Source organism: Oncorhynchus mykiss, chromosome 3, assembly GCF_013265735.2.
Source record: "Oncorhynchus mykiss isolate Arlee chromosome 3, USDA_OmykA_1.1, whole genome shotgun sequence".
NCBI classification, from domain to species: domain Eukaryota; kingdom Metazoa; phylum Chordata; class Actinopteri; order Salmoniformes; family Salmonidae; genus Oncorhynchus; species Oncorhynchus mykiss.
Genome location: NC_048567.1, coordinates 67401684 through 67415043, shown reverse-complemented (window position 1 = coordinate 67415043; position 13360 = coordinate 67401684). Strand labels below are relative to the sequence as shown.

The 13360-nt window shown below is 45.4% G+C and overlaps 1 protein-coding gene across 4 annotated transcripts in view; it reads right to left on the bottom strand.

Annotated features, from left to right (window-relative positions):
- Positions 1–5397: 5397 nt before the first annotated feature.
- Positions 5398–13360, bottom strand: part of LOC110520448 (chromatin assembly factor 1 subunit B) — a 12496-nt gene continuing 4533 nt past the window's right edge. For all 4 annotated transcript variants that reach the window (XM_036975000.1, XM_021597773.2, XM_021597771.2 and 1 more), the window contains 11 exons: positions 13143–13263; positions 12919–13022; positions 11679–11775; positions 11409–11493; positions 10919–11012; positions 9972–10041; positions 9264–9355; positions 8992–9151; positions 7640–8242; positions 6373–6452; positions 5398–6115 (listed from right to left, as the gene is read on the bottom strand). In XM_036975000.1, coding sequence (XP_036830895.1) covers positions 5994–6115; positions 6373–6452; positions 7640–8242; positions 8992–9151; positions 9264–9355; positions 9972–10041; positions 10919–11012; positions 11409–11493; positions 11679–11775; positions 12919–13022; positions 13143–13263 — 1628 coding nt within the window. In that variant the 3' untranslated portion in view covers positions 5398–5993. The remainder of the gene's footprint in view (positions 6116–6372; positions 6453–7639; positions 8243–8991; positions 9152–9263; positions 9356–9971; positions 10042–10918; positions 11013–11408; positions 11494–11678; positions 11776–12918; positions 13023–13142; positions 13264–13360) is intronic.

Genomic DNA, 13360 nt, shown 5'->3' with positions numbered 1-13360 from the left:
TCATGCTAGAGCCATTCCACTCAATCTGTATATCTGGACAGTCTCGTCTCCAAAGGATGGTTACTTTGTCTCAAAGCAGTTGAGACCTGCTTTCTCCATGTAAAGACTCATGTTCATGCCTAGCTTGTGTGCTTGAATTTAAAAACAGCATCCAATGAAAGTTCATAGTTGTTTAACGCTGGCAGTAGTATGATGTGTCCCTTACCGCTGGGAGTAGTAGTAAAATGGGTCCCTAACCCCAAGAAGTGGTAGTATGATGGGTGCCTAACCTTGGGGAGTAGTATGATGGGGCGGCAGGTAGCATAGTGGTTAGAGCGTTGGACTAGTAACCGAAAGGGTGCAAGATCAAATCCCCGGGCTGACAAGTTAAAAATCTGTCGTTCAGTCCCTGAAAAAGGCAGTTAACCCACTATTCCTAGGCTGTCATTGAAAATAAGAATTTGTTCATAACTGAATTGCCAAGTTAAAAAAAGGTAAAAAAATTAATAAAAATGATGATGGGTCCCTAACCCCTGGGAGTAGTATGATGGGTCCCTAACCCCTGGGCTTAGTAGTTATAGTTATACCGTGGTAGCAGTAGTAGTATGATGGGTCCCTTACCGTGGTAGCAGTAGTAGTATGATGGGTCCCTTACCGTGGTAGCAGTAGTAGAATGATGGGTCCCTAACCGCAGGTGGTGGTAGTATGATGGGTCCCTAACCACAGGTGGTGGTGGTAGTAGTATGATGGGTCCCTAACCACAGGTGGTGGTAGTATGATGGGTCCCTAACAACAGCTGGTGGTGGTAGTATGATGGGTCCCTAACCGCAGGTGGTGGTGGTAGTATGATGGGTCCCTAACAACAGGTGGTGGTGGTATGATGGGTCCCTAACAACAGGTGGTGGTAGTAGTATGATGGGTCCCTAACAACAGGTGGTGGTAGTATGATGGGTCCCTAACAACAGGTGGTGGTGGTAGTAGTATGATGGGTCCCTAACCACAGGTGGTGGTAGTAGTATGATGGGTCCCTAACCACAGGTGGTGGTAGTAGTATGATGGGTCCCTAACAACAGGTGGTGGTGGTAGTAGTATGATGGGTCCCTAACAACAGGTGGTGGTAGTATGATGGGTCCCTAACAACAGGTGGTGGTGGTAGTAGTATGATGGGTCCCTAACAACAGGTGGTGGTGGTAGTATGATGGGTCCCTAACAACAGGTGGTAGTAGTATGATGGGTCCCTAACAACAGGTGGTGGTAGTAGTATGATGGGTCCCTAACAACAGGTGGTGGTAGTATGATGGGTCCCTAACCACAGGTGGTGGTAGTAGTATGATGGGTCCCTAACAACAGGTGGTGGTGGTAGTATGATGGGTCCCTAACCGCAGGTGGTGGTAGTATGATGGGTCCCTAACAACAGGTGGTGGTGGTAGTATGATGGGTCCCTAACCGCAGGTGGTGGTGGTAGTATGATGGGTCCCTAACAACAGGTGGTGGTAGTATGATGGGTCCCTAACAACAGGTGGTGGTGGTAGTATGATGGGTCCCTAACCACAGGTGGTGGTAGTAGTATGATGGGTCCCTAACAACAGGTGGTGGTAGTATGATGGGTCCCTAACAACAGGTGGTGGTAGTATGATGGGTCCCTAACAACAGGTGGTGGTAGTAGTATGATGGGTCCCTAACAACAGGTGGTGGTAGTATGATGGGTCCCTAACAACAGGTGGTGGTGGTAGTAGTATGATGGGTCCCTAACCGCAGGTGGTGGTGGTAGTATGATGGGTTCCTAACCGCAGGTGGTGGTAGTAGTATGATGGGTCCCTAACAACAGGTGGTGGTAGTATGATGGGTCCCTAACAACAGGTGGTGGTGGTAGTATGATGGGTCCCTAACCACAGGTGGTGGTAGTAGTATGATGGGTCCCTAACAACAGGTGGTGGTAGTATGATGGGTCCCTAACAACAGGTGGTGGTGGTAGTAGTATGATGGGTCCCTAACCGCAGGTGGTGGTGGTAGTATGATGGGTGCCTAACCACAGGTGGTGGTAGTAGTATGATGGGTCCCTAACAACAGGTGGTGGTAGTATGATGGGTCCCTAACAACAGGTGGTGGTGGTAGTAGTATGATGGGTCCCTAACCGCAGGTGGTGGTGGTAGTATGATGGGTGCCTAACCACAGGTGGTGGTAGTAGTATGATGGGTCCCTAACAACAGGTGGTGGTGGTAGTAGTATGATGGGTCCCTAACAACAGGTGGTGGTGGTAGTAGTATGATGGGTGCCTAACCACAGGTGGTGGTAGTATGATGGGTCCCTAACAACAGGTGGTGGTAGTATGATGGGTCCCTAACCACAGGTGGTGGTGGTAGTAGTATGATGGGTCCCTAACCGCAGGTGGTGGTAGTAGTATGATGGGTGCCTAACCACAGGTGGTGGTAGTAGTATGATGGGTGCCTAACCACCAGAAAGACGCAGCCAATGTTTTATTTTTTTTAGACAGACATTGACTTGAAATGTTACCAAAATCCACAGCATTATACAGACATTCATATATAAAAACATACACTACATGACCAAAAGTATTTGGACACCTGCTTGTCAAATATCTCATTCCAAAATCATGGGCATTAACATGGAGTTGGTCCCCACTTTGCTGCTATAACAGCCTTCTCTCTTCTGGGAAGGCTTTCCACTAAGATGTTGGAACATTGCTGCAGGGACTTGCTTCCATTCAGCCACAAGAGCACTGATGTTGGGCGATTACGCCAGGCTCACATTCGGCGTTCCAATTCATCCAAAAGTGTTTGATGGGGTTGAGGTCAGGGCTCTGTGCAGGCACAATGAGACGGCACACAATTGGCCAAGCGTTGTCCGGGTTAGGGGAGGGTTTGGCTGGCTGGGATGTCCTTGTCCCATCGCGCTCTAGCGGGCCGGGCGCATGCACGCTGACATGGTAGCCAGTTGGACGGTGTTTCGTTCTGACACATTGGTGCTGCTGGCTTCTGGGTTGAGCGAGCAGTGTGTCAAGAAGCAGTGCGGCTTGGCAGAGTCGTGTTTTGGAGGACGCATGGCTCTCGACCTTCGCCTCTCCATACGGGAGTTGCAGCAATGGGACAAGACTAAAACTACCAATTGGATATCACAAAATTGGGGAGAAAAAGGTGGTAAAATGTACCCCCCCTCCCCAAAAAAATACAAGAAGTTATTCGACACCAATCTCAACAAACCATTTCTGTATGTCTCTTGGTGTGCACATGGGGCATTGTCATGCTGAAACATGAAAGGGCCTTCTCCAAACTGTTGCAACAGAATCGTCTAGAATGTCATTGTATGCTGTAGCGTCAACATTTCCCTTCACTGGAACTAAGGGGCCTAGTCCGAACCATGAAAAACAGCCCCAGACCATTATTCCACCACCACCAAACTTTACAGATGGCACTATGCATTCGGGCAGGTAGCGTTCTACTGGCATCTACCAAACCCAGATTTGTTTGTCGGACTGCCAGATGGTGAAGCGTGATTCATCACTCCTGAGAACGCGTTTCCACTGCTCCAGAGTCCAATGGTGGCGAACTTTACACCACTCCATTGCGCATGGTGATCTTAGGCTTAGGTGCTGCTGGTTGGCCATGGAAACCCATTTCATGAAGCTCCCAACGAACAGTTCTTGTGCTGACATTGCTTCCAGAGGCAGTTTGGAACTTGATAGTGAGTGTTGCAACCGAGGACAGGCGATTTTTAAGCTCTTCACCACTCCCATTCTGTTAGCTTTTGTAGCCTACCACTTCGTGGCTGAACAGTTGTTGCTCCTAGACGTTTCCACTTCACAATAACAGCACTTACAGTTGACCGGGGCAGCTCTAGCAGGGCAGAAATTTGACAAACTGACTTATTGGAAAGGTGGCATTCTATGACAGTGCCACTTTGACAGTCACTGAGCTCTTCAGTAAGACAATTCTACTGCTAAAGTTTGTCTGTGGAATTTGCATGGCTGTGTGCTCGATTTTATACATCTATCAGCAAATGGGTGTGGCTGAAATAGCAGAAGGCATTTTACATACTTTTGTACAGTGCCTTCGGAAAGTATTCAGACCCCTTGACTTCAACATTTTGCTAAGTTACAGCCTTATTCTAAAATTGCTTAAATTGTCCCCCCCCCCCCCCCCCCTCAATCTACACACAATAGCCCATAATAACAAAGCAAAAACTGTTTCAGAAATGTTTGCTAATTTATAAAATAAAAAACTGAATTACATTTACATAAGTATTCAGATCCTTTACTCAGTACTTTGTTGAAGCACCTTTGGCAGTGATTACAGCCTCGAGTCGTCATGTGTGTGATGCTACAAGTTGGCACACCTGTATTTGGAGAGTTTCACCCATTCTTCTCTGCAGATCCTCTCACACTCTGTCAGGTTGGATGTGGAGCGTTGCTGCATGGCTATTTTCAGGTCTCTTCAGAGATGTTCGATCGGGTTCAAGTCCGGGCTCTGGCTGGGCCACTCAAGGACATTGAGACTTATCCCGAAGCCTCTCCTACGTTGTCTTGGCTGTGTGCTTAGGGTTGTTGGAAAGTGAACCTTCACCCCAGTCTGAGGTCCTGAGTGCAGGAGCAGGTTTTCATCAAGGATCGCTCTGTACTTTGCTCCATTCACCTTTGCCTCAATCCTGACAAGTCTCCCAGTCCCTGCTGCTGAAAAACATCCCCACAGCATGACGTTACCACCACCATGCTTCACCGTAGGGATGGTGCCAGGTTTCCTCCAGACGTGACTCTTAGTTTTCAGGCCAAAGAGTTATTGGTTTCATCAGACCAGATAATCTTGTTTCTCATGGTCTGAGAGTTCTTTAGATGCATTTTGGCAAACTCAGAGTGGGCTGTCATGTGCATTTTACTGAGTGGCTTCCGTCTGGCCACTCTACCATAAAGGCCTGATTGGTGGAGTGCTGCAGAGATGGTTTTCCTGGAAGGTTCTCCCATCTCCAGAGAAACTCTGGAGCTCAGTCAGTGACCATCGGGTTCTTGGTCACCTCCCTGACAAAGGCCCTTCTCCCTCAATTGCTCAGTTTGGCCAGGCAGCCAGCTATAGAAAGAGTCTTGGTGGTTTCAAACTTATTCCATTTAAGAATGAGGGACCTTAAGTGCTGCAGAATGTTTTGGTACCCTTCTCCAGATTTGTGCCTCGACACAATCCATTCTCATAGCTCTACGGATAATTCCTTCGACCTCATGGCTTGGTGTTTTCTCTGACATGCACTGTCAACTGTGGGACCTTATCGACATGCGTGTGCCTTTCCAAATCATGTCCAATCAATTGAATTGACCACAGACTGCAATTGAGATGTAGAAACAGCTCAAGGATGATCAATGAAAACAGGATGCCCCTGAGCTGATTTGAGTCTCATAGCAAAGAGTCTGAATACTTATGTAGAAAAGGTTTGTTTTTAATAACTTTGCAAAAATGTCTAAAAACATGTTTTCACTTTGTCATTATGGGGTATTGTGTGTAGTTTGCTGAGGAAAATGTTTTATGTAATACATTTTACAATAAGGCTGTCGCATAAGAAAATGTGTAACAAGTCAAGTGGTCGGAATACTTTCCAAAAGGCACTGTATATATAGTGTACTAATATAATACTTATACAGACAATAATTCTGACTAAAAGTCAATGACCATTGAGTTTCATACGTGATCTAGGCTTCTTTTAGACTGAGGTGGTTTATCTTAAACTTTTTGTTTCATATCCTTTATTTAAATTTCACAACCTGGTTATCCACCAAAAAGAGCTACAGATTGAGAACGTGAAGTTACAAAAACATACATAAATGTTAGAAGGAAAATGCCAGTCTTCGCTCTGTGAACTTGTGTTTTAGCTGACAACACCAGTCTATGCAGTTCAGTAGGCTAAACTCCAAAAGTGTGTGTGAGTGTAGGAGGATAATATGTGAGTTGCATGTTGACACCACTCTCTGTGCTGCTCTGTACTCGTGCTTCAGGGTTCTTAGTAACGTGGGGTCCTTAGGGTTTGGGTGTTGACCCTGAGGCTGGAGCCACCCCTGTCTTGCCTGCCAGGGTGTTGGTTTTGGTCCTCTTGGACTCTGGGGGCTGGCACACAGGGTCAGTGGGGGGAGAGGGCCGTTCTGGGGAAATAAGTTGAACCAAAAGAGATGCATCAATCATAGGCAGAACACCGGACTGGATAAAACAAACAGTTCTCAGGAATAAGATTTCACATAATTTAGTATACTCAAATGTTGTTGATGTTTCATTAGTTGGGCTCTCAGAGGCAGACCCCGTTACAAAGACCAGTAATGATAATACTGTCCATAGCCAATCGCTGGTCTTGTTGTAAAGTGCTTGGCCAATCGCGTCATAAGTTGTTGCAGGATATACTGACCATGTTTGGCTTTCTCTGTGGAGGAGTGTGTGCTGAAGGCAGCTGGAGATCTGGAGATGACAGGAGTCAGAGATATCCGTCTGAAAACAAAAGGTAGAGAAAGAGAACAGTCACTTAGAATGGGATTCTACCCGACTCTTGAGTAGGTGGCTGAGGAATTAGTCCTAAGACAACAGCAGAACTCAACATACAGCTACTATTCTATCAGTGTAGGCCTACATAAGAAACACTTCCACCTAATTTAGGATTCATAGAGAAAAGGTAGACCTGCAAATAATAACAAATATAACTTCACTTCTGCCCATTCAATCTGTGTTCATATAGACTGATAATGTCCCACACACACAGCCCATCTATTATCTGCCGGCAGCTTCTCAGGATAATCAGTACTTGATTAACAGTGGGGAGGTCCAACAAACCCTGAATACCAGACAGGGTTTGTTCTGACAGACAGTAGCTAATGACCAAACATGCCACAAGCACGCTCATCATTTTGTCACACAACAAATGACAAATCATCTGCAACATCTGAAAATCTAAGTTTACAAAATAATTCACAACCATTTGCAATAAATGGAAACATTAGTGGGGAAATGGCTCAATGTCCTTCCCTACACTAGGCATGTTGCCTGGCTGGTGCTCCCATCTCCCACCAGCCTCTCCCAGTCTAACTGCTCCTTTCCATCCAGTGATGTGGCAGTTATGTAGTAGCTGTATGTAGGCACCAGTCAGGCTGTCTGGCTCCACTCACCACAGGCCATTTGAATGAGAGTTTGCATTACATTTACATAGCGTAGTCTTGCGAGAGAGAGAGAGCGAAGCAGTCCGGCTACCTCGTTTTAGCATCTAGGCTATAGCATCAAGCAGCATTACATTTACATTTTAGTCATTTAGCAGATGCTCTTATCCAGGACAACTTAGTTAGTGCATTCATCTTAAGACAGCTAGGTGGGACAACCACATCAAAATAAGTACATCTTTCCTCAATAAAGTAGTTATCAGAAAAGTCAGTTCCCGTAGGAACAGTGAGAGCAGGATAGTTCTGAGCTTATGGACCAGGGGCAGACATTACAGCGAGAAGGGTTTCATCTATCCCTTTATGTAGTGGTGATTCAACCAGGATCAAGATACATCAGCGTGCAAAAGCTACTCACACATGCAGACACACACTCTCACGGAATACATGCACCAACTCTGACTCACAGGCAAGCATTTAAACAGAGACAGGCAAAAACACAGACACACAATCTTGTATTTGTGCTCTTACCTGGGGGCAGGCCCTTTAGGGGAGGTGCTAGCTTTAGGGGTGCTGGGGCCCAGGGTTTTACCGCTGCTGCATTGGGCTTTTGGCGTGAGGCAGGGCTGGGCTATAGAGGGGGCGAGGGGGGTGTTGGGGGTAGAGAGGGTGAGGCGAGGCTGCTGAGGGGTGGAGGGTGTGCTGGTGCTGGCCGTGGTGGTGGTTTTGAGGGGACTAGCAGCAGCCGCTTTGGGGGTGCTGGGCTTGCCCCACCCCTCCAGGGTGTTGAGGGTGATCCTACGGGGCTGGGTCTTGGCCCTACCAGGGTTCTTCTTCTCCTCTCCCCCAGGGGTCAGGGGGGTGCCAGGGGAGGTGAGTGAGGAGATGGGGGTGCTGGGGGCCTCTTTAGGGGTGGGGTGAATAGGGGCGGTGCTCTCTGTTGTTTTGGGGACGGGGGACACCGTGCGGGCCGTTGCAACCTTCTTGCCCTTCTTTTCGAGCCCGTTGCCAGGGGTGACGACCTCCAGGACAGGGGGCTCCTTGAGGGGCGTGCCCAGCTCGCCAGGGGAGAAGGACAGGAAGGAGCAGTAGCCATCTGTAGACGACACCGCCAGGAAGGATCCATCCCGAGACCTACAAAAGGATATGACATCACTAAAGAGACTGGGTGAAAACACCACAGATCGGAACAATGCCACACAACAACTAATTAAACAGTACTTAGAGGTTACCCCTAAACACTGACACAGGATCAGATATTTTTCAGTGCATTTTAGGATTGGGAGTAGTGGGGTCATCGGATCCTAGATCTGTGCTTAAGGCATCTTCTACCTCAAGCTCATCAAAAACAGAGCGGAATGTTTTGCTCTTAATTGTAATCAGAGGGCTGATATAAATGCTATGCATGCCAGTCTCTCTTGGCTTAGAGTTGAAGAGAGACTGACTGCATCACGGATTTTTATAAGAAACATCAATGTGTTGAAAATCCCAAATTATTTTCAGTCAACTTACACACAACTCTGACACACACACTTACCCCACCAGACATGCCACCAGGGGTCTTTCACAGTCCCCAAATCCAGAACAAATTCAAGAAAGCATACAGTATTATATAGAGCCCTTATTGGATGGAACTTCCTCCCATCTCATATTGCTCAAATAAATAGAAAACCTGGTTTTAAAAAACAGATAAAGCAACACCTCACGGGCACCACACCTCTTCCCTATCTGACCTAGATAGTTTGTGTGTATGCATTGATATGTAGGCTACGTGTGCCTTTTAAAATAAATGTATGTAGTTCTGTCCTTGAGCTGTTCTTGTCTAATGATGATGTTCTGTATTGTGTCATTCTGTATTATGTTGCATGTTTTGTGTGGACTACCAGGTGAGGTCGCTGAGTGTGTGGTAGTGGATGTTGGAGACGTAGCCGAAAGGTAGGGTCTGCTGAGTGTCATAGAGGAAGATGGAATCCTCAGAGGCCACAGCAAACACCAGTCTGTAGGGCAAGCCAAACGTGTTGGGAAGAGGCTGGGCACTGCCATCTGGGGAGCAGAGAGAGAGTTAGCTATCCTTTTATATCTTGGGTAATAAGAGTTTGCTGAATAAATGAAATATATACATGAGTAATAATCAGTAGAAGAGCTGTGTCTTTACCCTCTCCCTTCTTGGTCCTCAGCTCAAAGTAGACAGGGCAACAGCGTACAGCCAGGGTGGCTTTAGCAGGGCAGGGCAGGTGAGCTATGGGCCTGGAATACAGAAAGGCAGATGAATCCAGTTTCACCCTTACTCTGATACAGCTACACACTAAGAGAGCAAGACTTATCAGAGCTGGGATGATAAACTGAAAATGATCCACACTGATCACTTATTGCAGGTATTTGGCCGATATCGTTCATTACGATAGCCTATATTAGAGAAAAGTTCTAAATTTAAAAAAGTTTGCTAATATGGGTGATTGTTAATGGGACAATTAATGGGTACAACCATCAAACTAGTAGTAGTAGTTTAAGAATCAGTTATTTAAAAAAAAATGGTGCACATTAGTGTTATAAACCTTTCGTTCTCTCATCAATTCAGGCAATTTACCGCAATATGGATCTTTGTCCATATCCAGCTCTAAGACATACAGTAAAGCAGTGGTTCCCAACTCCAGTCCCTGGACAAGCATGCCTGATTCTACTTGTCAACTAATCATCAAGCTATCCAACAAAATGTGTGTTGCTGGGGGTACTGGAGGATTGGAGTTGGGAAATACTGACCTAGAGCAACAGACCCAGAGACAGCAGCTAACTCCAGACCTGGACAGTCTCAGTTCAATTCATCTTTATTGTCCACAAAGGGCTATTCGTTGGCAGCAGTTACCTCTTGAGGCTCTTCCTGGAGAAGACGTATGTGGTGTTGGTGATGTTCTCCCCCGCCTCCACACACCCTGCTACAGAGAGACAGACACAAACAGACAGAGGAGAGGGGAGAGGGACACAGAGAGGGAGAAAAGAGATGGGTTAAACAGGATGTCACCCATGACCTCTACACCATCACAGGATATGACAGCAGCACAGGACACAATTACTTCCTGTTTCAAATCACCAGATGGATGTACAGAATAAAACCTGGTTGACAATGCAGGCCTCCACGCTCAAATCAGTTTTATTTTCCATGTGTGTGTGTTCAGACAGCAATCATTTGCTGACATGGCTATGCTAGTTGTCATAATTACGACAGGTGTGTGCGGTGGTGGTGCTCGTGCTTCCCATCACTCAGAAGTTATGTAACAAGCTAAGGTGACAATGCCTGCCATGGATGTTTCTCAGTAAACTCAAAATCATTGTGTAAGAACACCTTTAAAGGATAAAATGATCCAACTTTCAAAACTAGTCCTTTATGTCTAGCTACAGCAGTCAACTAGTTAGGTAACTGTTTACCTTGCTAGCACATTCACTCATTTGTTTGTAAATAATTAACAAACCAGTTAGCTAGCACATGTTCTTGTCAAACTGTCAACAGAGTAGCTAGCAACCAACAAGATACGCCAAATAACTGTCTAAAGAAATCAGATTTGAACATTCAGACAGGTTGCATGGGAAAGAATCCGTTTTGTATCGGACTTCAAACCACCTACGAAGGTGGTTTAAAATGTGGCTTGAGACATCTGAATCCATTTGCTTTTTGGCTGTTCAGACTGCAGGAAATAAAACAGATTCTTATCAGATACGCAAAAAAATGGTATTTGAATCACTTCAAACTACCAATGTGAACAAGGCTTAGCTGTTTCTGTGTGAGTGCGTGTGTGTGTGTGTGTGTGCGTTTACCTGGGGCGAGCAGGAAGGAGCCGTCCGGTGTGAAGGTGAGGCGTCTGAAGAAAGACCTCATGCTGTCGTCATGGAACATTCGGTACTGTTTCACCTGCACACAAATAAACAGACAAACACCATCACATTAAAAAGAGTGTTTGGTGTGTGTATGATTGTGTTTAGTGTGAGTGTATAGATAGCTGTTTAGCAACAAAACTGACACATATGGGGCAAAACAGACCGAGTTGGCTTAGTGCTGACATCATCTAAGCTATAGTTCGTCTCCTGTCAAAACACCTCAAAACAAGACATGGTATCAAGAAAAAGACAAAACTAGCTGAAACAAGTTACTTACAATTCCCCAATGGTAGCTTGTCATAGTTGGCAGCTTTCTGGCTATGCAGAATCAAAACAGACTTCTACCCGATTGAAGTGTGCACATCGTTTTCTTTACGTTGTCAGCTAACCCATCTATGGGAGAACATTTGTCCACTCAGCTCATACTGACCTCTCCCTCCGCAGCTGATCCAGAGCTCATCTTACTGACACTGTAGACTTTCCTCCTGCTCTGAGTACTGTACACACGCATCACCCTGAGGGAGGAGGAGGAGGGGGGGGGGGGGGGAGACAGATCATCAATCATATAACACTGTTTAATAAGGTTCAGATCTACAAGTCCATGTTGGTTCTTTGTTTATGTATCATGTTAGTCCCACTGATCACTGATAAAAGGAGACAAAATGTCTTACAGGGGACCAGAGGCTGGGTGTGTTCCTACCTGTCACAGCTGAGTGTGGCCACATACTGGCCCAGCGGGTCCCAGGTCACTCCCTGCACATAGCTCTTATGGTCGTTAAAGATGCACAGCTTCTGACCTGAGAAATACAACACATATTACCGGTGTTATAACTCATTATAAACTGGGTGGTTTGAGCCCTGAATGTTGATTGGCTGGCAGCCATAGTATATCAGACCGTATACCACTGGTATGACAAAACATTTATTTTACTGCTCTAATTACATTGGTAACCAGTTTATAATAGCAATAAGGCACCTCGGGAGTTTGTCATATATGGCCAATATACCACGGCTAAGGGCTGTATCCAGGTATAAAAAGATCAAGGACATCAACCACCTGAGCCTCAGCCTGTTCACCCTGTTACCATCCAGAAGGTCAGTACAGGTGCATGAAAGCTGGGACCGAGAGACTGAAAAACAGCTTCTATCTAATCCTGAACGTTGATTGGTTAAAATCGCATTCCAGACGGTGTCTATTACACAAGTTACCACCGGCTAAATCTATGATGTTAAAATGCCTATTTACTCTGTTCCATTTGAGTGAGCAATTCACTCTCATCAGCCCAGACAGGGAAGTTATAAACTTGATCTCCACTATAAAAAGCAACTAGACATTATCTCACATTTCTTTAAGACTAACATTTAGTTTTCAACAGCAGAGATTTATATCAACCTTGCTGTCTGTCTCTCTGACATGTGCAACATTGTTTCAATACTCAAATTTGATCTCGATCTCCAACTGTCCCATAGTAATGATCGTGTTGGGGTATTATCCCTTACTGAACACACACACACACACACACACAGAGGTATACAGTTGTGTGTGTGTGGCACCCTTGCAGATTTATTAAATAATTCACCTTTTTTTCTAAAAATAAGTTGAACTAAAAAATAACAACTTTTGGCCACCAACACCTTATTGGATTTTCAACATTACAGAAACAAATGTATTTAGCTCCAAGGTGGCAATAATTTTGTCCATGCCATGTCTTTATTTTCTAAATTAAAATAGTTTAAAAAGTTTACAAAATACTATTAATTCCGCAATGTTGAAAAGCCAATAAGGTGAGGTGACCAAATGTTTTTCTTCAATTTGAATTATTTTAGAAGACCTAGAGAATTAAAGTCCAAGGGTGCCAATATACAGTATTTGGCCGCAAATGTAACTGAATAGACATATTTAGACACACAAGCTATATGTAATCTCACACACATCTTACCCTTTGTTACATCCCACATAATGGCAGTGTTGTCCACAGAACCAGAGACCATGAAGTTCCCATCCCGGGTCCAGCTGATATCATACACATCCTCAATATGTCCCCTACAAAACACAACACCATTTAAACAGTGCACACACAAACAGTCACAAATGTGATTATGAAGTAATACACAGGGAAGGGACAATGTATTGTAGATAAGGGGAGTGATTAAAGGGTATCACCGCAGGGTCTTGACCACGCTCCAGCTCTCCTTGTTGAGCTGACTATCCTCCTCCTCCTGGAACGACGGGGCCTGCTCAGGCTCCTTATTGTCATTCAGCTTCCACAGCAGGATGGCTGAATCTGTTGCACAGAGTCATCAACACACAGTCATTAACACACACACTGAATATTTGTTATCAAAGCAGTCTACAACCAGCTAAATTGGCCGATGAAGTCA